The 26,379-nt window shown below is 41.5% G+C and overlaps 1 protein-coding gene across 4 annotated transcripts in view; it reads right to left on the bottom strand.

The window, feature by feature from the left end:
• SH3PXD2B (SH3 and PX domains 2B) overlaps positions 1 to 26,379 on the bottom strand; it is a 104,043-nt gene that overhangs the window by 63,063 nt on the left and 14,601 nt on the right. For all 4 annotated transcript variants that reach the window (XM_081852051.1, XM_081852048.1, XM_081852050.1 and 1 more), the window contains exon 2: positions 25,761 to 25,841. Coding sequence is in view for 3 of the 4 variants with exons in the window: in XM_081852048.1 (XP_081708174.1) it covers positions 25,761 to 25,841 (81 nt within the window). In the remaining variant the exon portion in view is untranslated. The remainder of the gene's footprint in view (positions 1 to 25,760; positions 25,842 to 26,379) is intronic.

Genomic DNA, 26,379 nt, shown 5'->3' with positions numbered 1-26,379 from the left:
CCCTCCAATATTACTTGACATACTTGGCAGGGTCTATGTTTGACAGATGCCAAATTTTCAGGATCTCTGTTCAAAAGCATCATTACTGAAATGTCAACTGCCTATGTATTCATATTGCTCCACAGGATAGGTTTCTAAGCATTTCACAAAAACAACAGAACTTCAATAAAATCATGATGCATCACAGGAAAAGCAAGAATTGGGGGGGGGGGGACGACACACCTCAAATTAAGAAAGTTTCCAATTTCTGCCAAATCAATGAAACAACGATCACTACTTGCGTTCTAGAGCTCATTAGGGAAGATACTAGGTCAACCTCCCAGGGCAGGGAGTCCACAAGAAGTGCATCATCATTGTTCTTTAAGTCTCCACAATTTTCAGCATGGCACCACTTCGTCTACAATGCATATTCACATATGTGCATCAAAAATACGGTGAACAATAGAACACAGGTATGTTTTGTATGTAATATATGTAATGTAATATTAAGTATATATTGTTTTGTAATGTATTGATATTTATAATAAAATGATAAAAAAACCACAGGTAGCCAAGAAGTTGGATTCCAATGGCCATCAGTCCCAGCCACTATGGGTAATGGTCAGGGATGTTCCAGTTGTGGCCCAGCAATATCTGGGGGGGACGGGCACCATTTTTACTATCCTTGCCCAAGAGCCATCGCTCAAGTTGTTTGGGACTATCATACAAATCTGGTCAGGCTCCTTTCCTTCCTCCAGTGCTGGGGTGGTAAACAAATCCTTCAATGGGTTAATCCAAAAACTTTAATTCATTGCAGAACTGTAGCTTTCTTTCATCCACAGTACACTGAAGCAAGCAGTGATTACCTCATTAATATCATTCTCTTCCTGGAAATCACCCAGACTGGTGACTTAACAGATGCTTGCCTCTGTCAATGATAAAATATGAATCACTGGCTGGACACTGAGGGAACTGCTGTCACCAGAAAGTGGCAGTGCCACAAGTCCACCCTTGCCAGCTCAGGGGGAAGAGCCCCTACTTGCAAAAAAAACAAACAACAACAACACCCCCCCACCTTCATCTAAGGTGTAAACACATTCAACAATTCTACAATTAATACCTTTTGGCAATGGTATCAGGCCAACACAGATCAAAACAAACTAGACTAAAAATGTGTAACAAGTGGAAAGTATGAAATGTACAATTAATACAGAGCAGAGAAAGGATATGAACTGCCCCCCCAACTCCAAATATTTGCTGACCCTCCATTCACTGTTCCAATAGTATGCACACTTTACAAAAAGCAAATTCCACCAATTCCCCTTAAAGTCATTCCTACATCCACTATTCCTCTGCTTCCCCTTCCTAAAGAAAGAAACCCTCGTTTCCAACTCTTTACACTTGGTAAACAACCCAGGCAGGTCAGCTCCTTCTACCTCTGCCCCTTCAGCCCCATTCTCATTAAAGTTGCATCGGGATGAATCAAGAAAACTGAAGTTGGGTTTCCAGTTTTTAAACTACTATGCTAGTCAAAAGCCTAGTGCTTGCTGATCAGAAGGTCAGCGGTTCGAATCCCCGTGACGGGGTGAGCTCCCGTTGTTCGGACCCAGCTCCTGCCCACCTAGCAGTTTGAAAGCACGTCAAGTGCAAGTAGATAAATAGGTACCACTCCGGCAGGAAGGTAAACGGCGTTTCCGTGCACTGCTCTGGTTCGCTAGAAGCGGCTTAGTCATGCTGGCTACATGACCCAGAAGCTGTCTGCGGACAAACGCTGGTTCCCTCAGCCTATAGAGCGAGATGAGCACCGCAACCCCAAAGTCTTCCGCGACTGGACCTAATGGTCAGGGGTTTACCTTTACTAGTCAAAAGCCAGCTATCCAACAGCACCTCAGAAAATGAGCCAGATTCTCTCACTCATTCATCCTCCATGATCTAGGGGCAGCAGCAAAGTGTAAAGCCCATCAGGTGCTTCAGAAGGAACATGCAGAGAATAATCCAGCATCTCATAGCCTTAAATTACAGCTGCCATCTTGAGGGCAAATGTCCAAAAAACAGAATCCACACTTATTTTTAGTATGTTTTCCCTCCTGCCCTCAAGGTGGAAGTGCAACGTGCCATGTAAACTGATGCATCTAACAGGTTACACTGGCCATGCCTGGATTATTCTGAAGCACTGCAAAACAGGATGCATGAAATGCTGAATGAGACATTCAGTTTTATGTAGAAGACACCATAGGGCTCCAAACAAAGACACTGATAGCATAACAAAAGTGGAAGGGCTCTAGTGCATTTTCCACAGGAATATATTTGAAACAGACATGCAAAGTATTTGTTTGCTTGCTTTTCTGATTAAAGAAGCCACCACCTAAACATTAAACATGCCATTTTCTAAAGACAATATACTCTCCCTGCTAGCTGTAGTTACTGCACGGGTTTTGGTGCTTGTAGCAAGCCCCTGTTGCTCAATTTTGCTGTAGAATTAAAGGATTATGCAACATTATCATCTGCTCACATTAAAATCGTGCTGGGCCATTTTATGGAGAAAGGATGTAAATGACTAACACACTTCCTGTATGGGAAGGCCATTAACATTTACAGCAGACACTGGGTGAGTGATGAACTATCGCTCATCACCACACTGCTCCTTTGCGTAGGGCAGAAAGGAGACATTAACATATCTCTTTAACTGAAGGGGCGACAATGATTTTGGGACGGGAAGTTCATGATTACATAACCACCACCAAGCTTTTCACCCTATATGACAATTTTCCTTCTTTCTGAACTGTGTTCCTTGCAACAGAAGATGGATAACAGACATTGGCTGCTGTGAATGACAGACCATCAACATGTAGCAGCACAGAGCTGGCTTTCTAAATTGGTGGTCCTGACATTTGGTCCTTACAAGGGAACAGGCTGAGGAATGGATTTTGGCCATTTTGATTCATCAGCACTCAGGAATTCCAATGCAGAAACAATCACATACTTGGTGATGGGTTGCACTGACTCTTTGCCTATGTAGACCATGACCACATGCCCATCACATGAAACAGGTAACCGTTAACAACAAGCAACAGGCATAAAAACATAGGGATAAGACAACCCAGGTTTATATATGCTGAAGAATAAGATCAGGGATCTTTAAAACTGGAGAACATTTCAATCCCTTTGCAGCAAAACAAAATGCCCCTACATTTCCACAAGAAGCTAAGAAATAATTTTGACTCAAGAGGCGTTTTCCAATTTCTAGTCTACTAACATCTGACCTAGTAACCGAGGGAAAACAAAATCCGCTCTTGCCAGCAGTTCATTTAGTTGTTTCTTTTCCCTTAACATAATTTCAAATCCTCCATTCCAGTTTCAGAGCTGCAAGACTGTGTCATCAAGGACAACCAAACAATCTGTGACCAAAAGCCTGGAAACCTCCAGACATCCAGCCTTGTTTCTTTATAACACAAAACACCTGTGGCGGCTATAGACAGCTGAGATACTGTTTTGCTTGGAGTGGATTATTAGCTTTTCTTCAGCCACAAGCTTATGTTTTAAACTGCTGAATGGGAAGAATGCTGCTCTCCCCACCCCCACCCACCTATCCGGTCCTGTGTGATGTGGCAGCCCACTGCTGGGACGCAGGCAGAGTTGACTCCATGTGGTCTGTCTGATTTACTCGCTTGCTCACTCATTCTTCAAATGAAGGGCGGGGGGAGGTCAGGGACCTTTTAAAGTCCTCTGCCGATTATTCTTATGTCCTTGGATTACTTAATGCACATAAGACTATTCACTAAATAAAAGCCCACAAGCTTGTTATAATGATACCATAAGGTGTAAGGTGATGTACTTGCTATCGAAGTGGCAACTCTTTAGTTGGCAACGATCACTCCCAAGGTTTTGCAACACGTTGCTCCCTGATTGTGCATTCACACGGCAAAATTTGCCTGAGTTTGAGCACTGAGAGCATGTGTGGACGTAGGAAATTGAAGAAATAATTTTAAAACTAGGGCTTCAGGTGTCAGTTAGCGACAAGCTGCGATAAGCACTGAAGAAGAGTGTGCTGGGATGAGACTGAATTTTATGAAAACCTATTTTCAATGTTCCTCTTCTATCAAAACTTTAGGACAAAGAAAGCTTAGAGCCAGCATTACACAGCTTTAGAAATTTACAGTAGTTCCTTCAGCAGACCAAGTGCAAGTGTGGAACCAAGTTCAAAGATAAAAGAAAGTCCTACCCACTGGTCATAACACAACAGGGAATGTGCCAGAGTCATAAATCAGAGTGATCACCATTTGAAAGGGTGCGTGGTCAGGCTTTGTAAGTAGCAGTAAAATGACAGGAAACCCTTTGTACAACAATCTATACCTTTCAGAGAATCAGAAAGCGGAAATGTGGTGTTAAGTATGAGTGTGGGATGCAAGCAAGTTTTCTTCAACCTTTTCCAAAATTTGTTGCTTAGATCCCTCAAAGAAGGAATGATAGGAGTTAGAGATCAACATCAGCTGCAGGGCAAAGTGTTCCCTGTTCCTGCTTTATAAATGCTGGTCACACGCAAACCTGTTTATTGAATTTTCATCCCTGTTTGCTTGCAGGAAGGTTATTTGACATTGAATCAACCAACTGCTAGCCCACACTTTTCTGTGCATTGCCTCATCACTTTCCTAAAATAATAATAATAATAATCAAAAAAATCAACAAGACTTTTTGCATAAGTCCAATTTATTTCTGGAGGCAAGTGTTGCCCCCAACAGTTCTTTACACTAGGCGAAGACACAGTATACAAAAGGGAAAGGCACCACAAAACACCAACCCATAAAAATTATGCAAAATTGATCACCAGCTCTTCCCATTTTGCTGGAAAGACTGTGAAAATAGGGGTAGATGCCACCCCATGTTGTGGGTTTGATCACAAATGCAAACTTTCTGGTTGCTTGTCTTTTAGGAAATACAAAACATGTACACAAGCTAGCCAGCCAGAAATGGTCCATCAGCTGGGAGTTACTGTACATATTTTCTAAAAATAAGATGGATCTGAGTATTACATGATTTATTGGCAACTTATTAGCATCAGCTCTTTTAACAACTACAAAGTTTTGGAGGAAACTGAAAGGGGTCACAAAGGAATGACAATAGGAAGTTCTGGAGAATTACATGGGTGGAAAAGTTAATGTACAAATCAGAATCACCAGTGAACAAAAGAAGATTGGCAGAGTCATATCAGATTGGTATGACTATTGCCTGTATTATATACTTTAATCTGGAATTCTTGATTTAAGATTGGAATGATATACAGTCGTACCTCAGCTCCTAAACGCCGTGGAAGTCAAATGTTCCAGATCCCAAACGACTGAAAACCAGAAGTGACTGTTCTAGTTTTCGAACATTCTTTTGGAAGCCAAACATCTGATGGGGCTTTCGCGGCTTCTGCTTGGCTGCAGGAGCTTCCTGCAGCCAATCAGAAGCCGCACTTTGGAAGTTGAATGTTTTGAATGTTGAATGGACTTCCGGAACAGATTCTGTTCGACTTCCAAGGTACGACAATATAGGAAAGCCTTTGTAGATCTAAAAGGCAACATGGAGGAAAGGCATAAGAATATACTGGACAGACAATTTTGCAACTAACTACATGCTCCATGTTTCTGAAGTTACATGTCTGTTATATTCTATGTATTTGTCTATATACATTTATTTATTTATTTATTTATTTATTTATTTATTTATTTATGCAAAAAGTATTCAGAATTTTCCAAAACTGCTTCTGGGGGGAGTATCATTAAAAAAAATAAAAAAAATAAAAACCAGAACCAGAAATCAAATGCTAGCTGGAGTCTTAAAGAATAGAAAATCAATTCACTAGTTCAAATAAAATGTAGGTTTTTTTTCTCCCCAGGTTCATTTTTATACATAAATAATACACATAAAAAGGATTGTTAAAGCCATGCACAAGGATATTGCTAATTGCTTCCGCCACCTAAAAGGCAATTGAAAACCCTATGCACTTACTTGGGAGTATAAGCACTACTTAACCAGTAGGACTTACGTTTAAGTAAATATGCATAGGATTGCACTGTTAATGACTAGACTGGTAGGAGCCTATAGGAGAACACGGAGCATCTCATACATCGATGAACAGTAGGTAAGGCAAGTCAAAAATAGAAGCTATAAAGGATGGCAACAGCATGAACACCGTAAGGAATTTCCTATGAAGTCACTGGAAACCTTATACATATAGCTATAAACTGCTCTAACTAGCTTAAGCATAAGAAAAATGTACAAAGACTGCAGCTGGAAACAGCAAAAAATAAATAGCATAAAGGCTGCCCCCAGAAATGCACTGGCAACACATTAAAGCCAACTTCAACTACTATACTGCACTGACCTCAGCTCTGACACCCACCCAATTAAATCTAATGAAAAGAGAAGTAAATCAGCCTGAAGCTGTTACAGTCCACAGTGGGGGTGGATGAGCAGTTGTGGTACAGCTTGGGTGAGGCTGCCTACTCCAACATGCAGAAAGCAAATGGCCTTGCAATGTCTCCTCTTCAGCACTCTCCTGCTCAAAAAAGGCCTTTCGTCTTTTGGCACTGCTTGCCGTTGCTCCCCTTGTCGTGCCTGCCGTGCATTCACCAACAGCAAGAAGTTGGGGCTCATCTACAACTTTGCCCCGAGCTTTTTAGGCACAGGTCTGTGCTTTAAAGCGCCGTGTCCAAGCACTTTTCCTACTTACTTGCTTTTTGCCCTGCCACTTTCCCTGCAAAAATCCGCTCTTTAGCACTGAATCGGAACAAAAGGCAATTATGGTTTTCTGCGAGTTCCCCAACCATGTCACTAGTTGAAACCACACAAAGACAATGAAGCCTGTCTGGTGAACAGTGAAGGAGTAGCCACCATTGCAGTCTCAGGAAACTAGTTTGAAAGTATATGTATATAAAATTTATATTGTAAATCCACGCTGCAAAGTTCTAACAGAAGTGGAAGAAAATAAGCTGGGAAGAGAGTTTCATCCTAATGAATGAAACCTCTAGTGTGCTGATAAAACAGTTCCGCTTTCTGTCATCTTTACTATTCTAACAGGTTCTTGGGAATTCATTTGAAACCCAGTTTATAGTTGCTTTGTGCTCTGAATGGGCTTATGATCCTTCTGCAGACTGCTACGGACCCCTCTCTCCCCTGGCTCTTACCATTCCCTGCCTTTGTTATCTGGGCTGAGAATGAGAATGCCAGGAGGGGGACTGCATAAAGTAGACCACAGGCACTACTCCCAGGAATGCTGAAGTCACTGGCTTGGGAAGCCCTGCCGGTTTAAAGAAAAAGGGTGGTGGGGTGGGTGGGTGGGGAGGAAGCTGTTCCCTTTGCCAACTATGTACGTGCAAAAAGAATGAAGAAAGGGCTTGTTTTGAGGGGGGTGGAGAGTAGACTGTTAACACGTCTCACCTACTCCTACCCCTACCATGAAGAGAATTGATGACTAGAAATTAAGCTGCCTTCGGGGGTTTTTTAGCAGGTTTTTTATACTATATTAGTAAAATAAACTCCCCAGTTAAGCTAACTGGGGAAAAGAGGAAAGAGAAGATTGAGGATGTAATCCTATAAACATCTATCTACAAGTAAGTCCCCCTGAGTTCAGAAGGACAGACAGATTATAAACCATGACAGATTATAAGCCCGGGGGCTGGATCCGGCCCAATCGCCTTCTCAATCCTGCCCGCAGACAGTCCAGGAATCAGAATGTTTTTACATGAGTAGAATGCATGCTTTTATTTAAAGTGCATCTCTGGATTATTTGTGGGGCAATACATAGTCCAGCCCCCCCCCCCAAGGTTGGAGGGACAGTGGACTGGCCCCCTGCCGAAAAAGTTTGCTGACCCCTGTATTTTTCAGACATAATGTATAGTAAATAATTTCTAGAATATAGGATTGTATCCAATTAAGTTGTCTTGCTAGTGTGTAAGGACTCCTGCCTGTACAATGGGGCATCTTCTCCCTGCACTGTCCCAAATTTATTCTGGGGCCTCCCCAACCCTCCATAGCAGATTGGGGGGGTCATAAGAAGAGGAAGTCCCATTGAGCCGATGGAAGTCCTTGTGCTAATGCAGTGACTTCATTGGTCATATATAGTTTTCACCACTTAGAATTACAATTAAGTGGCGTACAAATCTGTAACATAAAAGGAAAAAGTTACTAAAACTTTTAGAAGTTTTAGAATATTAATTTGTCATTTATTTATCAACAATAGCAAATGTTGGCTTATAAGTATAATTTAAATTTTATCAGTTTTTAAATGAGTGGCTTTGTCACATCAACTGAAATGTAAACTGCAAGAGGAAATTCTGTAGCCCTGTTCAGTACTAGCTTCATACCTGAAAGACTAAAGCTGAAACAGGAAAAAAGTTAGACATGCCTCTCTCCCCATCCCCCTCAGCAAATTGAGACTTTTTTCTTTATGGCCAAGAGCAGACATGCAGTTAGCTTCTGTTTTATGGAACTGGAGAGGAGACAGACAGGGTTTTTTAAAAAAACAATTTCTTTAGCAGAATCATCAAAAATGTCTGACTCCTTCAACTATACACCAGTACAGTATATAAAAGCCAGAGATAAAAGAACATTGTACAGACGGCAATTGCCAGAAGTATCCCAGACTTGCCACAAAAGGATATTAGGAACAGTTCAACTGAGGCAGGATGCCATTATTAGCAGACTGAAGTCTTGTAAGAAGGCAGGAATACCTCAAGTTATTTCTGAATGGGGACCCAAACTGCCAGATGCACACAAAGAATCATTGCAACCATTTTTTTTTTGTTGACCAACTAAACTCAAAACATGGATGGGCCGACAAAAAAATGGCAATAACTATTCTTTATAACAAAATGAAAGCTCCCATACCTTTTAGGCAAACATTACATAGCTGATAATGAGCTTTGCCTTTCCCTGTAGCTGGGCAATAAGAGACACAGCTGGGAACCAATTTAATGTAAGTAATAATTATATCTGAAAACACAAAATAACATGCTACTTGTTTCTAATTGGTACCCACCCCAATATAGTACTCTACTTCCTGAACAAAAAAAGCCCCTGAATCCAGGGAGAGAGCACATGCACTGTGTTAGGGTCCAAGCAAATTAAATAAAACCCAATTATAACCCTTGGTACTCACCTCCTATTCTACCTGTTGCAGTTCATAACTCACTCATGTTATCCAACTCTAATAGCAGGCTCATGAAAAGCAGCTAAAACCGCCAGAAAACACTTCTGTGCAGTTCCTTCTTGTGGAGCTATCTAACATGGTTAGAACAATTCCTATGTTGGTGCAGTGATCATGGAAGTGACCAGCAAGGTAAGAAGAGCCCTGCTGGATCAGGTCAAAGCCCAGCAGCGACCAGCCAGATGCCTCTGGAAAGCCCACAAGTAGGACATGAAAGCAGATCCAAGGTGGATCTTGTTCCCAGATTGGTCTGCTGACTAGAATAGACCTATGTACCTGAAGCTACCATTCCACAAATACCATTCATTCTACAAATACCCAACTGGCAACTGATGTCATCCAGATAGTACGTATGACAAAGTTTGAAGGGAGTTTGAAGGATATGATGCTATACTAATAATGCCTAAATCAGTGATCCCCAAACCTTCCCCCTTCCCACTGGCCACTTGAAGAATGCTAAGGCTAAGGTATTGGTGAATACTTAATGATTTATTTATTTTTTGCAATTGTAATGCACTATGCTGAGATGTTTTTAAATTGTATTTTTACAGACGTGCCACAGACCACCTGAGTGAACATGGAAAGCCCTTAAAATAACATGTTAAACCAAAAGGAATGTGTATGTATATATATATTTGTGGCTTTGTCCCAGTATCTCAAGTTGTTACAATTTTTTCTCCAGAAAGAAACATGAATTTCAATTAAAACAAGTGTGAGGATTGGTGGACAAACAAGATCCATGAGGACAGGTCAACGCTAAGAGCCTGGATATAGAGCAGGGGTCGGCAAGGTTTACCTCGCCTGGGCTGGTTCACTCCAGCGGAGATCCCTCTGTGGGCCAGAGCGCGTGCGCCCACAATTTCTACGTTTGCGCAGACACGATTTCCAGCGTCTGCACAGATGCGATTTTCGGAACCGCAGAAGCGAGTCCCCACGCCACGCTGTGCCGGTTTAGCGCAGTGCGCAGGGACTCGCCGAGTGAGCGACTCAGTTCCAGGGCGGCTCATGGGCCGGTTAAACAACCCCTGTGGGCTGCTTGTGGCCCATGGGCCTTAGGTTGCCAACCCCTGATACAGAGATCTGATTTCAGCTGTGCACGACATGTCCCCTTCTATACCTGGAAAAAGTGAAGCTCTTCTAATCAACATGCAGTGTCTGGAACACCTTCCAGCTGCAAATGAGCATGCGAGTTGAAATCTATAGAATAGGTAACAAATGCAAACACAAAACGGGGTAGTTACCAGGCATTAAAAACATCATACACAGGAAACATAATCAATATGCCCTGCATAATTAATCAAAGCAGACTACCATGGGTAAACTACTCTCTCTGGAAGAAAAAAATAGTGACAGAACGACAATGAAAGAAGATAAATAGTCTTCCAGTCTCACATGCTTCCTTTCCACAATCCTACTATAATCAATGAACCTTTTCTCACAAGGCTGAGCCCTATAGTCACGAATACCTAAACTATAAAATTCTGCACTTCTTCAACTGTGTCCCTGTTCAGTTGAGCAGAACCCAAATGAATGAGATTTCCAGAACTAGTCAACTTCTTAGGCATGTAGACTCCTTTTATCCTGGAAGTTTCTTCCTCAACACTAGCTGCTCCCAATAAATTGGGGGGGGGGGGCGCTTCACACATGCATGTTATATTATGTGATTGTTCAATAACATATGACTCACAGCTGAATTTGTAAACAGACCCCAATATAAAACACTGTGCGACTACTGTGGTATTTGATCTGTGATGTATCTGTGAATGAGCCAAGTTCTCATTGCAGTCCTCAAAGTGAACCAACTTTTTATTGTCTCACCACTCCACCTCTGTCAAATTACCATTCCTTCCTCATTTTCTAATTATTACACTGGTTCTTAGAGGCTCAATTACAACAGGGATGGAGGACCTCTGGTCTTCAGATGTTTGACTTCTAACTCCCATCCTCCCCAGCTAGCAATGCCAATTCTCAGATTAGGCTAATCTGTTACATCTAGGATTTCCTAATTATCTTATATTACAGTATCTCACTAAATATTCTTTAAATTTCTTCCAGTCTTCTTGTGTTTCTGGTCATGAATTCTTCCAGTCAGGTCAGCCAGCTCTGAAAAGTCAATCATCTTCATCTGCCATTCTTCTATTGTCGGTATTTCTTGCAATTTCCATTTTTTGGCTAATAAAAGTCTTGCTGCTGTAGTGGCATACAAAAACAGTCTAACATCCTTCTTGGGCAATTCCGGTCCTGTTATTCCAAGTAGAAAGGCTTCTGGTTTCTTAATAAATGTATTTTTCAACATTTTTTTTAATTCATTATAATTTTTCCCCCAGAAGTCTTTCACCTTGGGACACGTCCACCACATATGAAAAAAGTGCCTTCTTTCTCTTTACATTTCCAACATAAGTTATCATTAGTGTGGTAGATTTTTGCTAGTTTCACTGGGGTTAGGTACCATCTATACATCATTTTCATAATATTTTCTTTTAATACAGTACATGCTGTGAACTTAATCCCTTTCTTCCATAACCTCTCTCAATCTTCCATCATTATATTGTGACCCACATCTCTTGCCCAATCAACCATAACATATTTAATTTGTTCATCCTTTGTATGCCATTCCAACAATAAATAATACATTTTAGAGAGATTTTTAACATTTGTATCTATCAATTCCGTTTCCAATTTGGATTTTTCAGTTGCAAAACTATTTTTCTTATCAAGTTTATACAATTCATTAATCTGATGATATTGTAGCCATCCCCCCCAGTTTATCTGTAATTTGATCAAATGGTCTCAGTTTTAATCTATCCTTATTTTCCAACAGTAAATTCCCCCATTCTTGGACTGATCAAAACCATCAGGAAGAATCTTGGGTGCTGCTTATTTTCAATATTTTGCTCAATGGGTATTTGAGCTTTGACAGTTAAATTAGTCATCCAGGAAGAGACAGAGAACATAATCTCTAGAGCAAATTGTTACTTCCCACTCCCCCCCCCAGCAAAAGATAATAAGTACTTCTGTACTTTTACAGAAGTAACATCTTTTTCATCAGTCTAGCACCCACCTGGGTGGGTGGTCAGAACTGTCACAATCTGAACTTTGTTTTGCCGAAAAGGTGGGTTAAGAAAAAAGGAAAGGAAAAAGTACCTAGCTAAGCAGGCCAACAGTTCAGCCATTCTCTCAGCTTAAACCACAAAGACTCAGCTCTGTCACACATCTTTAGTTCCTCATGGAGGCTCTCTGCCAAAATGCTTAACTAGCCAAGCAGGCAGATGCTGGATTGAAGACTACTCCATGCAGCAGCAAATCTTTTGAACATGCAAGGGTCATGGGAAACAAATCACGGTATGAATCCAAAAATTGTAGGAAAGCTAAAATAAAAGGGATAGTTGAAAAACAGTAAGCTGTCTGTTCTTCCTAACTGATAATGGCCATGGATTCAGCTAGCACACTTAATCATGTAATTTTTAAATTTATATCCCGTTCTACCATTTACATGCTCAAGATGTCCAACAAAATTACACTTATACCACGAAAAGTTATTATATCATATGAAAAACAAAAACGGATCACATCTTGACATGCCATGTTAACCCAACGTAAAAACTGATCATGGATGTTCTGCTAAGGCCAAAAGTATCATAGCTTTGCCCCTCACATCATAGCCGCCACCTTGCAAGCTTCATTTTATCGTCAGGAAGCTTAACAACTTTCGAATACAACAGCAAGAAGAAGATAAACGTGCTGAAGTTTAGGAACAAACAGGGGAGAGTCAGTATGTATATTGTAGTCAGTAGCACCCTTTACATTCATCAGTGCTACCCTCTCATTTCATGGAGCCTAGTGTCCTAAGCAAACTCCACATTTTACCCAGGAATTGGGGTCAGAAGTGGAATTAGATGCTGAACCTGGGCCCTTTAAACCAGTGCTGCCACTGCTTCATTTCAACTAACTCCTGAAGAAGCAGAAGGCACCTGGCAACCCAGTGTTTACTCTGGGACAAAAGAGGACCATTTCTCCCTTTGGCAACTATCTCTCCCCATTCCTCTTTAATTATCTTCATTCTACAGTAGTTTAAATAAAGTGGAATGGCAACTACAGGATCAGCAACGTATTTGAAAATGATCCAGAGCAGATACCTATGAAAACATTTCAAAGTGTGTAATAAGCCACAGGAATTCAAACTGAGCCTGTGGAGAGGAACAAAGCTCTGTGTTTTCTCTAATTTCTTTCCCCTTGATCTATGGCCTCAGTAAAAGACAGTTATTACCTTTGGCATCACCAGGTAGCACAAAAAGTATCATGCTCTGTTACTAACGGTAGAATACAAACACTATTACCGGTAGTTGTCAAATAAGCATCCCATATATCACAGTATTACAGCCACTGCCATTAACTGCTAGTGATGAAAAGGATTTCCAAGTTACAGAGCTTTAAAAACGCTGTGCACATATAAATCTTCTAATTCAAGCCTAGTAAATTAGCAGCATTTAACTTGTATATATTTCAAGCAATTCCAATATGCAGATTATTAATATGCTCTCATGCATCTTCCTAAGAACCACAGCATTCTTGTGCCTGAGAATTAAATTTGTACACTTAAGCAATACTGTAAAAGACTTGATGCGGTTCTAGAAATGGGAAGGGAAGATTGCTGGAACCAATTTGATGGAAACTCATCATGTTTTCCTTTCTCCAACATGTTTATTTAGCTGCCCCCATACTACCAAGTCACTGGAACGCATGAATCAGAAGCATCATGTACAATACGGTGTCCCCATATTTCTTAAAAGATTCTCAGTCAATGCAAGGCTGTATCTCAGAGGCGGCCATCATTCGCACAAACTTGAATAAACCAAAGAAAAGCAGGCAAGCCTGCACTGCTGGCGGGTTGAAGTACCCAAGGAAGAGATATGATTAAGCAAGCATGTGCACGGACCATATTCTGCAACCTAAGGCTCATCAGTGGTAAGCCCATGAGAAGGATGCAAAAGGAAGGCTACTGGAATAATACACAACTCCCCAGATAAGGCAAAATGGGATCTAGTTTCCAGTTTTAAATGGACTGGGTTTCCCTGGAATCAAGGTGAAGACCAAATGTTAAAAGTGCTGTTCTAGATTTAGCACAGGCTTAGAAAGCACTGTATATTACAGTATTGCATGCTACTTGGAAAATGGTGATACAACTATGCATGTGTGTGTTTGTTCATCAAATCAAACTTGAAGTAAAATTTCAGGTTTGCTGTTCTGCCACAGGATAGAGAGAGAGTGAGAGTGAGAGTGAGAGTGAGAGTGAGAGTGAGAGTGAGTGAGTGTGTGTGAGAGAGAGGGGGGGGTTTCCCCTCTGCATCCCCTTCATGAGCTTAGTGGAGATCAATCTACAACATTATAGGAGCTTGTTAGCAAAAGGTATTCTCTGTTACAGTCTATTTCTTTTAGATTATCCGCTTTGTAAAGGAACTGTATTCAGAAACAAAAAACACCTTTCTGTGTAAGGTCTCACAACATCCCCTGGCTCTCAGGCCATAGCAGCTACTCACACTTCACAGAGAAAAGACAGGAGCTTTGTTGTGTTACCCTAGCATTCAGTCAACCACAGGTTCTTTTCACTTGCAAACATCAGAGTGTACACATGCATGCATGTGCACAAACACACCCCTTCACAGGGAAGTCTTAGTTTGATTTTAGACCTCCAATGGTCTGCCATGCTAAGAAAAAATACAGGGAGAATATTGCTCATCTCAAATATTTTGTAATATTTGTGTAAATATAATAGTATTATCTTCCACTGTGCATATTTCACACATTTCTAGTGATCTTCACGCATTCAGAGTAATTCCCTTAGGTGCACCAAACAGACAACTTTAAACTTTTACAAAGAAAAAGGTCCATTAATTGGTTAAAGATTCCCGTTTGGGTATGGTATAACGGATTTCACTAACAGTAAGTCCTTGGCTAACAAAAGCTGTGTGTCTTTTTCCTTCTTTCAAGTTCTTGGCACAGCACTGTACCCACATGACACACCACACAAAACTTCAGTTCTGGCATCAGTGCACAGAATAAATGGGTTGCTAGGATCAGCAAAAAATGAGCACTGCAGAGTGCATAAGGCAATTAATAATTTCCCTGAAAGCCTCACATTTTTCACTCCATATAGATCCAGTCATCAGACATGTCATGGGAGCTACAGAGAGATATTTATACTCCTTTTATTTAGACACTGAATCATAGAATTGTAGAGTTGGAAGGGACCCTGCGGATCATCTAGTCCAACCCTCTGCAATGTAGTAATCTCAACTACATTGTACATGACAGATGGCCATCCAACCTCTGCTTAAAAACCTCCAAAAAAGAGGGTGTTTTTTTTATGAAGCCACACTGATTCTTTAGAGTCCTCCCATACTCTTCCTGTTGGAATAGTCTGCATTTCGCCTTCAATATGTCACCTTTAAAAAACTCCCATCTACCTTGGATTCCCTTCTCTTTGAATATTTCTGACCATGTGATCTCACCCAGCACCTCCTTAAGCTTTTTGAAATCAGCCTTCTTAAAGTCCAGAGTGCGTGTCCAACTACACTCAGATTTCCCTTGCCTCTGAATCATTAAACCAAGAAGGACATGATCACTTCCTTCCAAGGTTCCCATGCTTAGTATACCCACTGAGATCAGTAAAAAAGTTTTTTATTGCACATTCCCTTGAAACAAATGTAATAAGTATCTCTGTGCCATTTACTCTCACAGAACAGGTGAGCTAAGAAAATGAAATGCAGCAGCTACTTCTATTGTCCTTCCTCACTGTGCACACAAAGGAATTGAGCTTGCTACTAAAATAGGTGCTGTAGAATAACTCCTATGCGATTTTATTACTTAGATTTAATGGTACTTGTTTCAACAGGTCACAATTCACACATGTGCACAGGGCCAAAAACAAATCAAACTTTTCATCTGACAGCTGATAAAGATAAGGAATAAAAGAAGAAGAAATTAATTCCCAGTAATGTTAATGTTTAATGTAACTCACTGTGTTTTGGAACTGAACAAAATTGACAAATATAAAAGACCATTATATCAAACAAAACAATAAACATGGCTGGTGCTACATTTTTAAAAAGAGTGTGAATAACTTGGCACCTTTTAAAAACTTAAGCAAATCTTTTTAGCTTGCCATTGCTATTTCTGTAATTTGTGTTTAAGATTATTGACCATTTTCTTCTTTGACACGTTATTCTGAAAATATTTGCTTAAGAGAATGCAAAGTTACATATAACAAAAAGTAGTTTCAGTTGTGTGTAGTTTTGTTTATGTGCTCTGTTATGTTTGATAAGTAGTTTATCTTCCTTGCATTTTGTTTTTGTTTCAGTACCTCTAGCCTGTTTTGTTTACTCTGCTTAGTTTTTGAGAAGGATTGATCTGATTAGTCAATAAAGTCAGCAAAGAATCTCAGATTTATTTTTAAAACCATAGTCCCTTTTGCAAGTGGCATTTAGAATACAACCAGGTAGCCACCCTCAAGCACAAATTGTAGCATAACAGCTTATGGTTCAGCCACAGGTTTTGAACCAGACTGTGGTGAGAAGAGACAGACTCTTTGGAAATTAAGTCAAATAAACCAAGCTACACCTCCAGACCCAGCCAATCCCTGCCCATGGTTAATGGACCTCCAGTAGGTAAGGGATGATGTGATATTGGTGTCTCTTATCGTGGTCTGAGACAGCAACTATAGAACATGAGACAGGTTTTTGCTGCCAGATGCCACTAGCAGTAGACTAGTTGGACTTCTTTCCTGTAGCTTTTAATTAAGTGGCAGTGGGGTTTTAGAACATTAGCTCACACTTCAGGTTTCTTCAACTTAGAACCAGGGAGGGACAATTAAATATTACTGTAGCAGTGTAGATCTGAAGGGCTTCTATATGCAAACATATCATACATCACTCCCCCAGAGAGTGAAGGAGGAGAGGAAATACTATCTCACTCTTGGAAGCCAAAAGCCTATTTTTTAAAAAGTTGCCCTATCTTCAGGTTCACAGCATGTGTTTCAAAATAAGTATTTTTTCCAGTGCACACCCACCTTAGGTGATGGTGAGCTTCCACCGCATCACTCTCAGAATTGGGAAACAAACAAACAAACAGACAGACACCGCCTTCTCTTGGATATGTTCACAAAAGACTACTTCGTCAATGAAGTCACACAGAGAGAGAGACATTATGCTGCATTTTCCTTTAAAGGACAATTGGGAACCAAAACTACATATTCAGAATTTTCATGAATATGGGCTTCCTGGCACTTGGAAATTGCACTTTTTGACTTCTGTCCACATAAAAAAAAATCTACATACAAAAACAAGGCAGGATCCTTCTAACCTAGACTTTTCCCTGACATGTTAGCATTAAAAAGATGCAGAAACTTGTTTTTGTGTGGGATTGTCCAAACAGGCAGTCCACACAAGCATTTGGAAGATGCTGCTGCAGATGTTAGGGCTCTGGAGTCCTGCCCACATGTTAAGTGTTTTGCTACTGATTTATCTCCAACCAAGGCAATAAACTTGTTCATTTTGAGCCTACCTCTCCAAATGGTTTGGGTTCAAGGTTTGGGAACCCCAAGGGTTCAACCGTCTTTTGCACAAATAATACACACCCATGCCCACTGAACTGCTCTCCCTCTTCCAAACGCTTGCCCTACAAATGCTGGTGCAATTATACAACGACGTGTTCCCGTTTTTTGAAAGTGCTTTCACACGTAAAAGGTTTTGAAGCTTATGTTGTTATGAATGCAAAAAGGGTACCAGTGACTAAGGCTACGGGCTGTAGACATTCAGTGAGCCTACTCTGAGTAAGACTTGGTTGGCGACAACTCTATATTTCCCCCCCCCACACACACACCAGTGCTTTTTTCTGGGAAAATAGGTGCCAGTGCTCACCATGAAATTGTTACAGAAGTGTGGCACTTGCTTTAACAACAACAACAAAGAGGTGCCAGTACTGTGTACCCTTGAGTACCCCCTGGGGGAAAAAGCACTGCCCACCACACATTTTATGCAAACACAGACAATCCATGCCCAGTAATCCATGCCCAGGCATGTTTAGCCTGGAGAAGAGGAGGTTAAGGGGTGATATGTTAGCCATGTTCAAATATATAAAAGGATGTCACACAGAGGAGGGAGCAAGGTTATTTTCTGCTGCTCCAGAGAAGCGGACACGGAGCAATGGTTCCAAACTACAAGAAAAAAGATTCCACCTAAACATTAGGAAGAACTTCCTGACAGTAAGAGCTGTTCGACAGTGGAATTTGCTGCCAAGGAGTGTGGTGGAGTCTCTTTCTTTGGAGGTCTTTAAGCAGAGGCTTGACAACCATATGTCAGGAGTGCTCTGATGGTGTTTCCTGCTTGGCAGGGGGTTGGACTTGATGGCCCTTGTGGTCTCTTCCAACTCTATGATTCTATGATTCTATGATTCTATGTGTTGAAAGCTGGATCTCTGCTTCTTTTAAATCTTCAGTTTAGGTAGTAGTAAATTGAGTAATAGTAATGGAGCTGTTATGATCTTGGATTTAAAAAGAAGTTCCCCAAAGCTATGTACTTTTGATGTGTTTCTCTTATGTGCAAATTGCTTAGTGCTGCTTTAGCAGCCTGGCACAGTTTTTTTATGGAGGTATTTCTCAAGTAAATTTCCAAAAGTAAGAATCAGATGGGATACCATTCGCAGCAGATAGTTAGTGTGTCTGTCTGTTTAAGCCAATTCCAAACCTGGCTGGCCTACTTTGGCACCAGAGCATTTGGTAGAATGAGCTCTCTGCTAGCTGCCAATGCAGGAAAGCTATTAATGGATCAAGACCAAGGAGCCAGCTTTCAACTAGAGTGTAATACATCATTATTATGTACGTATTAGGGAGAATTCGGGGAAAAGATTTCTAAGATACTGCAGCTCCAAAGTGACTGGAATAAGCATATTTATGACTATTCCCCCTGCCCCTTTAAGATTTCTTATTTAGAAGATTACCTGCTTTATAGAACTTGCATTGCTACCATACTGGGAAGTAAATTACTAATATTGGGGTTCACCTACTTCACTACTGTCTTTAAGCATTATGCATCCTCTTAAAATCTGAATAAATAAGTAACAAAACAGCATTTATAAATGAGGCACGGGTACTGCTAGCAGTACCACAAGATAATATCCCTGCTGCAAAGGGATTTTTTTGTAATGACTTCTTAAATAATTAGTATTACAGACTATCAAGCATTTGAGCTACTGTATCAAAATGATAACAGTAAACTCTTAGGCTAGAATAGCAAGTGTCGAGTCTACAAGAGATCCAGTGTGAAAGGTTTTTTATTGTTTTGTCGGGGTGTGTGTGTGCTATATGATTTTGTTTATATGCTGAAAACAACGAGGTCACAGAGGCCTCATAGCCAAACTATGGTTACCATAAACAAGCAAGAATGCTGGTTCCCAGAAAGACATTTGTGGCTGTTTTACTGCTCCCCTAGTCCCTCTACTGCTGTGTTGGGAGGTAAGCTTAGTGTTTTGACCCCCACATCTGCTCTGGAGGGTTCACCCAACTCTCCAGAGCAGGGTTTTGGTATGTGAGGGCACTGTGGGGGCAGCTGAGAGGATAAAAAGGGGACAGTGTGGGGTAAATCTGTTCCACAAGCAGGCAGACACTGCTGGAAATCATCCCTGACATTTATACTGAGGGGCAATATAAACAGATGAGAAAAAGGTGAGTTGTGCTCATAAACCTTCCCATTGGGTGGAGGCAGACTTGAGAGCATCTTCCAACCAGAGTCAAATGGGAGTTTATACTGAGCAGTGCAGTGTGAAGTAAGAGAGATAAGGATAGGGAGAGACATCTCACTGCATCCAACCCCAGTGTCAATACTATGGTCATTGGAAGGGACGCACGCCTACAGTCAAAGAGAGAAGGATCAATTATGGGGCTTTCCTCTAGTTATTTCAGGTGGTATACCAACAGCAATGACTGTAGTCAATATTATACAAGTAACATTAAGCTGTTAGAGCATGTCTATACAGTCTCACAAAATATGAATTACTTGTCAGGATGTAACTCAAGGTGTGGACAAGAAGGTAAGAGTACGAAACAATCCCACCACCCTAATTCATACAAGTAAGGAAAAGAAAACCCACTATGAATCAGATCAATGTTCCCCACCTGCACTCCCAAATTTAGTAGCAGTTATGGTAGACAGGACATACAGCTGGCAGCTCTAAATGGGGGGCAACTGAGCCCTCTAATCAATTTTTAGCTGCAGGTGAAGAAGAGGGAATTAAATTAAATTTTATACTCTAGACCTATGTTCAATATGGTTTTCCTTTTCCAAAAAAATAAAAACAAAAACCCCACCCACAACAAAGCAGTGAACGACCAAAGGAAATCTTCAGCATAATGGGAGGCAGCCTCTTGGTGCACATTACAATTTCTTCTCATGCCATGTATAAAGTTTCCACCATATCTGCCAAATGGATCAGTGGCCAAAATAACTTTGGCACATTGCATGCCCAACCCCATTTTGATGGCAAAAGCACTTTGCTTCCAGGGTGGTGACACGTACATCGTATCGCCTGGCACAGCACAACATGAGCTAATAGGAAAAAGGTCTGTTCTATGAGAACCATTCCTCCATCTGAAACAACCTAGGAGAGAATAGCAAGTCCAGGATTTACAACACGTTGATCCGGATTTTTTTTCTAAAACAAGAAATTATGGCTCACTAGTATAAGGCAGTATGAAATGGGGGGGGGGGAGGTATGAAAAGGAGAAAGAGGCCAGAAACCAAAAGAGCAAATACAGAGCAAACAGGATTCATGAAAGTACAAGTATCATAAAAAAATGATTTTGATTTCCATTGGAATTGAAGTACAATTCAGCAAGTTTGTTCCATTCAGGCCACTGATTACAATCTCAGCTATTTATCAAGTCTTCAGTGACCACAAAGCAACATTCATTGCCCCACCCCATTTTGTTTCAACAAGAACAACCATTTGAGGTAAGTTAGGCTGAGAGATAGTGACGAAATCAAAGTCTCTCAGTGAGCATGATAACTGACATCAGGAATCACAAGACAGGGAAACCAGTAGGAGAACACTTCAATCTCCCAGGACTTTCTATACAAGATATCAAAGTAGCTGTTTTATTACAAAAGAATTTCAGAAATTGACTGGAAAGAGAAGCTGCTGAATTGCAACTTACTACCAAACTTAAAACCATGGAGAGACCTGGTCTGAATAGAGACATTGGATTCTTATCTCATTATACATGATAAAACTATTTTTAGCCATCTCACCCCTTGCTTTTTCCTGTAAGACAATTGCAGTCCTTAACAGTCGTCAACAGGTTTACCACACCTATCAGCCAATCACCCATTCCCATCACCCTTCTGAGTAATACCCCACCCCACCCTCTCAATATATATAAGGGTCTGGTGATTTCTGTTTCAGTGTATCTGAAGAAGTGTGTATGCACACGAAAGCTCATACCAATAACAAACTTAGTTGGTCTCTAAGATGCTACTGGAAGGAATTTTTTTTGTTTTGTTTTGACTACGGCAGACCAACATGACTACCTACCTGTAACATGATAATTGAGGATTTGAACGTGGTCTTCTGATGCCTAGTCTAACACACTAGCCACTATACCTCTCTAATGCCTATGAGTCAAGTCCTTTGAAACTTAATTGTGTTTAAGTGATCTGAAAGTGCTCTCTGTGATGTAATTGCTGGTGGCCCATTCATATTACAGTACAGCAAACATAATGAAGAAACCACCGATAACAATTGCAGCACTTATCTGTTCTATTATATAAAAGGTACCCCTGCCCGTACGGGCCAGTCGTGTCCGACTCTAGGGTTGTGCGCCCATCTCACTTAAGAGGCCGGGGGCCAGCGCTGTCCGGAGACACTTCCCGGTCACGTGGCCAGCGTGACAAAGCTGCATCTGGCAAGCCAGCGCAGCGCACGGAAACGCTGTTTACCTTCCCGCCAGTAAGCGGTCTCTATTTATCTACTTGCACCCGGGGGTGCTTTCAAACTGCTAGGTTGGCAGGCGCTGGGACCAAGCAACGGGAGCGCGCCCCGCTGGGGGGATTCGAACCGCCGACCTTTCGACTGGCAAGTCCTAGGCACTGAGGCTTTTACCCACAGCACCACCCGCGTCCCTTTGTTCTATTATATAGGTAAACAAAAATAAATGGCTGATGAAGAACCTTCCCAAGCTGAGATCTTGCAAGTACACCTTCTCTCCTTCACCCAGTCTCAAAGGATCTTGAGTCATCCAATAGATTTTTAGCCTCTGAACAGTTGTATTTCATCAATTTTGTAAACCACCTTTGCAGACTCCAGGTGAAAAAAAAAGTTGTTGCAAGGCACTTGATCAAACCAGTCCTTAGGTCAAGAAACTCCTCTCATCTATACAGCCAAGTTTGTGTTCTGGCTCATAAAGCACAGCTAGTGCCCTTGGCTCATCTCCCTTTGGAAAACACACTCTTCATCTTATGTCCAGAACTAGATAGGAATATTCTGTATGGCTGTTGCCACCAACTTTCAGATCAAATCAGACCTTCCATGAGGCCTAGGCAATATATCAATAGATCGTCCAGGACCAGTATGAGGAGTAGATCGCGATGTTGGCTTCACTCAGAGGTATATCACTGGTGAAATCACCACAGCTCCTGAGTCCCTCTGCTAGTGACTTCCCCCAGCAAGCGTTACTAGCAGAGCGACTCAAGAGCAGTGGCAGTTTCACAAGCGATATATCGCTAAGTGAAGCCGCCATCCCACTCTGCCCTCATACTGCACAGAGGGACAAAAAAGCTCCATCAGCGAGGCACCAATACAGCTTGCTCCTCCCTCTGCATCTTTAAACTGCTCAGCGGTTGCCATTTCCCTCAGCTGAGCAGTTAAAGGATCCTCCAGCCTGGCACTGGCTCCCACGCAAGCAGGGGGAACACCGGGAATGGCTCAGCTAAGGATCGGGAGCCCTCCCATGCCCCAGCTGAGCCGTACAAACAAGCTGTGTTGTCCCAGCCTGCTAGGCACTGGGGTGAAACTGCCTCAGCTCCCGCGGTGAGACCTGTGGCAATTTCACCTGGTGCCTTGCAGGCTGAGGCCAATGCAGCTTGGTTTTTCAACATTGTGGTATATCGCCAGACCACGATGTTGGGCTGGTGATATACCACAATGCTGATATCGGCCAGCCCTACCCTCCATTGTGGTTTTGTCTACCCTTAGCAGCATCCGAACCACCCTCCTTGAAAATTAACTTACTACATATGATAATAACAAAACCACTGGGCAAAAGTAGGAGAGAGAGAGAAAGTTATGCATTAAAATTGGAACTGGGTATCACATTTGTGCTGCAGAAAATCAAGAAAACTCTGTAATATAATGTATTCTCTTTCCAGAAACCTGCAATGCATTATGCTGCCAATAATGCTGTGCAACGAATTAATTCTCTTTCTACATTCCATGGTGTGCATTACTGGCAAAATAATTCATTAAGGTCATTGTTCACGGAGAAACTGGAGAAAGGAGCTGAATGAAGGGGTTTGTATCAAAATAGGAATCCTAACCACTGGATACTAAACCCACCAGACTCACAAAAACTTTGTGACCACCAGTTTACCAGAAACAGATTCAATTCATAATGAGCAGGAGCTAAATGAAATGTCACTTTAAAAGATGGCCCCAAACACACACTCTGCATGTTCTAAGTAACCACATCAGACTACGGCCTGAAACATTTGGTAGTAACAAACACCCTAATTCAGCATGCTAGGCATTTAGACACTATTAAGCTAATTTCCAAACTCTGAAGCACCAGAAATAAAGCATCACCAATTCAACACAATTTTGGGAAAAATTAATTCCTCATTCTACAATCATTCAAGGCAGCAAAGCAACATCTGAAGCAGTAGTGGGTATGAAAACTAACACTTTCCAAACAACTGGCTCCCCCCCCCTTTTTTTTTTACCTAAAGCTACTTCAAGGCATATAGGAAAAAGACAAAGGTGCAAAATTCACATATACATTATGAAGACATGAGCATCTTGCAACTTTTAGAAATGTGATTTAAACTGGAGCTTGAAGACAAATGGGGCGAACTTTCAGGTCAAAATCTAACACGCAAGGGATTAAAATAAGATAATTCCTGATAAAATAAAAAAGTGAGCCTTTGCCCAACTGTACAGATCCACCACACCTCCACAGCAAGTCTACTAGCCACCTTCCTTGTTTATCAAACACAGCTCCATCCCTGTCTTAACTGTTAGACACAAGTGACTCCACTGGACACAGAAGGCCCATGGAACGCATGAAGGAAAGACTGAGGGAATCCAGACTACATCTAGGTTTCCTTAAGAGCAGGCCAAAATGCATCAGTTGTGACTTTGCACGTGAATCTTATGCCCAACCCATGTAACTCAAGTCGAGAAGCACTTGGGCTTAACTTAGGGTTTATATGAAGCTTCAGAGAAAGCAAGTTCTCCTCCACAACGAAGCAGTTGCAGTTTTAAAGGCCACATTCACATGCTGAGCATGGAAGACCCAGAGCAACTCTAGCAAAGTTGTGAAGTAGCTTCTTTGCTGCTGCTTCTCTCATTTATTTCCTACACGTCTAATCTCCTTTTTGGCCAAACTGACTTTCAAAGCAGCTGGCAACATTAAAATCAATCCATAATACCAAGTAAAACCTCCAATAAAGGCAGCAGTCAAAAATAAAACTCAAACACACAAAAAGGAAACAGGAGCAATAAAACATAACCCGGTTCCAGTAAAACTTTGAAGTCAAATATCTGCAGTGAACATCAAAACATGTCTTTAAAAAGCATTTCTGAAGAGGAAGATCTTAACTTTAGTTATCTGGCAGCCTCCTTGCATTTGGGAACACGCCCCCCAACCCCCAAGCTCGCCATCTTCTGTACAGTGGTACCTCGGGTTAAGTACTTAATTCGTTCCGGAGGTCCGTACTTAACCTGAAACTGTTCTTAACCTGAAGCACCACTTTAGCTAATGGGGCCTCCTGCCGCCGCCGTGCCGAGCACAATTTCTGTTCTCATCCTGAAGCAAAGTTACCTTAACCTGAAACACTATTTCAGGGTTAGCAGAGTCTGTAACCTGAAACGTATTTACCCAAGGTACCACTGTACTCGGGAGGTTGTAGACTCTCTTTCCTTGTAGGTTTTTCAGCAGAGGTTGAATAGCCATAATGGATGCTTTAACTAAGATTCCTGAATTGCAGCGGATTGGACTTGATGACCCTTGGGGTCTCCTACAACTCTACAATTCTATGATACTATCCTGCCCCAGCATGTCTGGAACCAAGAGGGTGGTTCTCAGAAAGAAGGAAAGGTGTGACATGGATCAACATTAATGCTGGCACTTCCAATAAGCATGCAAAACCATAGGAGACGAACCAGCCGCAGGGCTTCACAATCCATTCAAGGCAGCTGTCATGTAAAAGTGTAAAACTGTCACTTGACCAAAATACTCTGCACCATCCCAAACACAGGTCAGACAATAGGTTATAGCCCTCCAGAACAGGAACCCCAGAATACGGCAAAAACACAGCAATAATCTTACCTGCAGGTCAAAGAACTTGCTGTACCGTCGGTAAATTGCTTCAGTGGTGCCATTGGACCAGGTGACTTTAATAATGTATACCTGTGGGGAAGAAGAAAGACACTTTAGGGAACTCGGATCACATCAAAATGCTGTTACGATGCTTCCATAGTCCATTAAAGAGATACTTTAATTAATCCTTAGAAGATTATCATTGTCTGGGCAGCTATTCAGAAAGGGCAGTAGCTGGGGGTGGTTTCTTTGCATCATTTATATGCAAACTTTTTTTGTATTGAAAGGGTCCGTTTTAATGAAAGCCCTTTTTACTCACCTTTCTTGCCATTTTTAAAGATTTATCTGTAATCCCCATAACTGTGATTTTCAAAATTAACCCACAAGAAGCCCAAGTGAGGTCAGAAAGCATTAACTGTCATTCACGCATTCCTCATATGTAGAGCTGCTGTGTTTTAACTGAGAACCAGGACCACACATTTAACCCTGCTTCCTAAAACAACCATGCATTGTCTACAATAGTCTGTAAGTGAAAACTCAATGCATGAGCTGCTTCACGCATGAAGCTGCTCTGCACAATCAGGCCACCCAGCTGCGCAGGTGTCCCAGCTGCATGGAGCCCCTCTAA

Source organism: Podarcis erhardii (genome assembly GCF_964252035.2).
Source record: "Podarcis erhardii genome assembly, chromosome: 2".
Lineage (NCBI taxonomy): Eukaryota > Metazoa > Chordata > Lepidosauria > Squamata > Lacertidae > Podarcis > Podarcis erhardii.
Note: the sequence above shows the minus strand (reverse complement) of the source record. Positions and strands in the feature narration are given on the sequence as shown.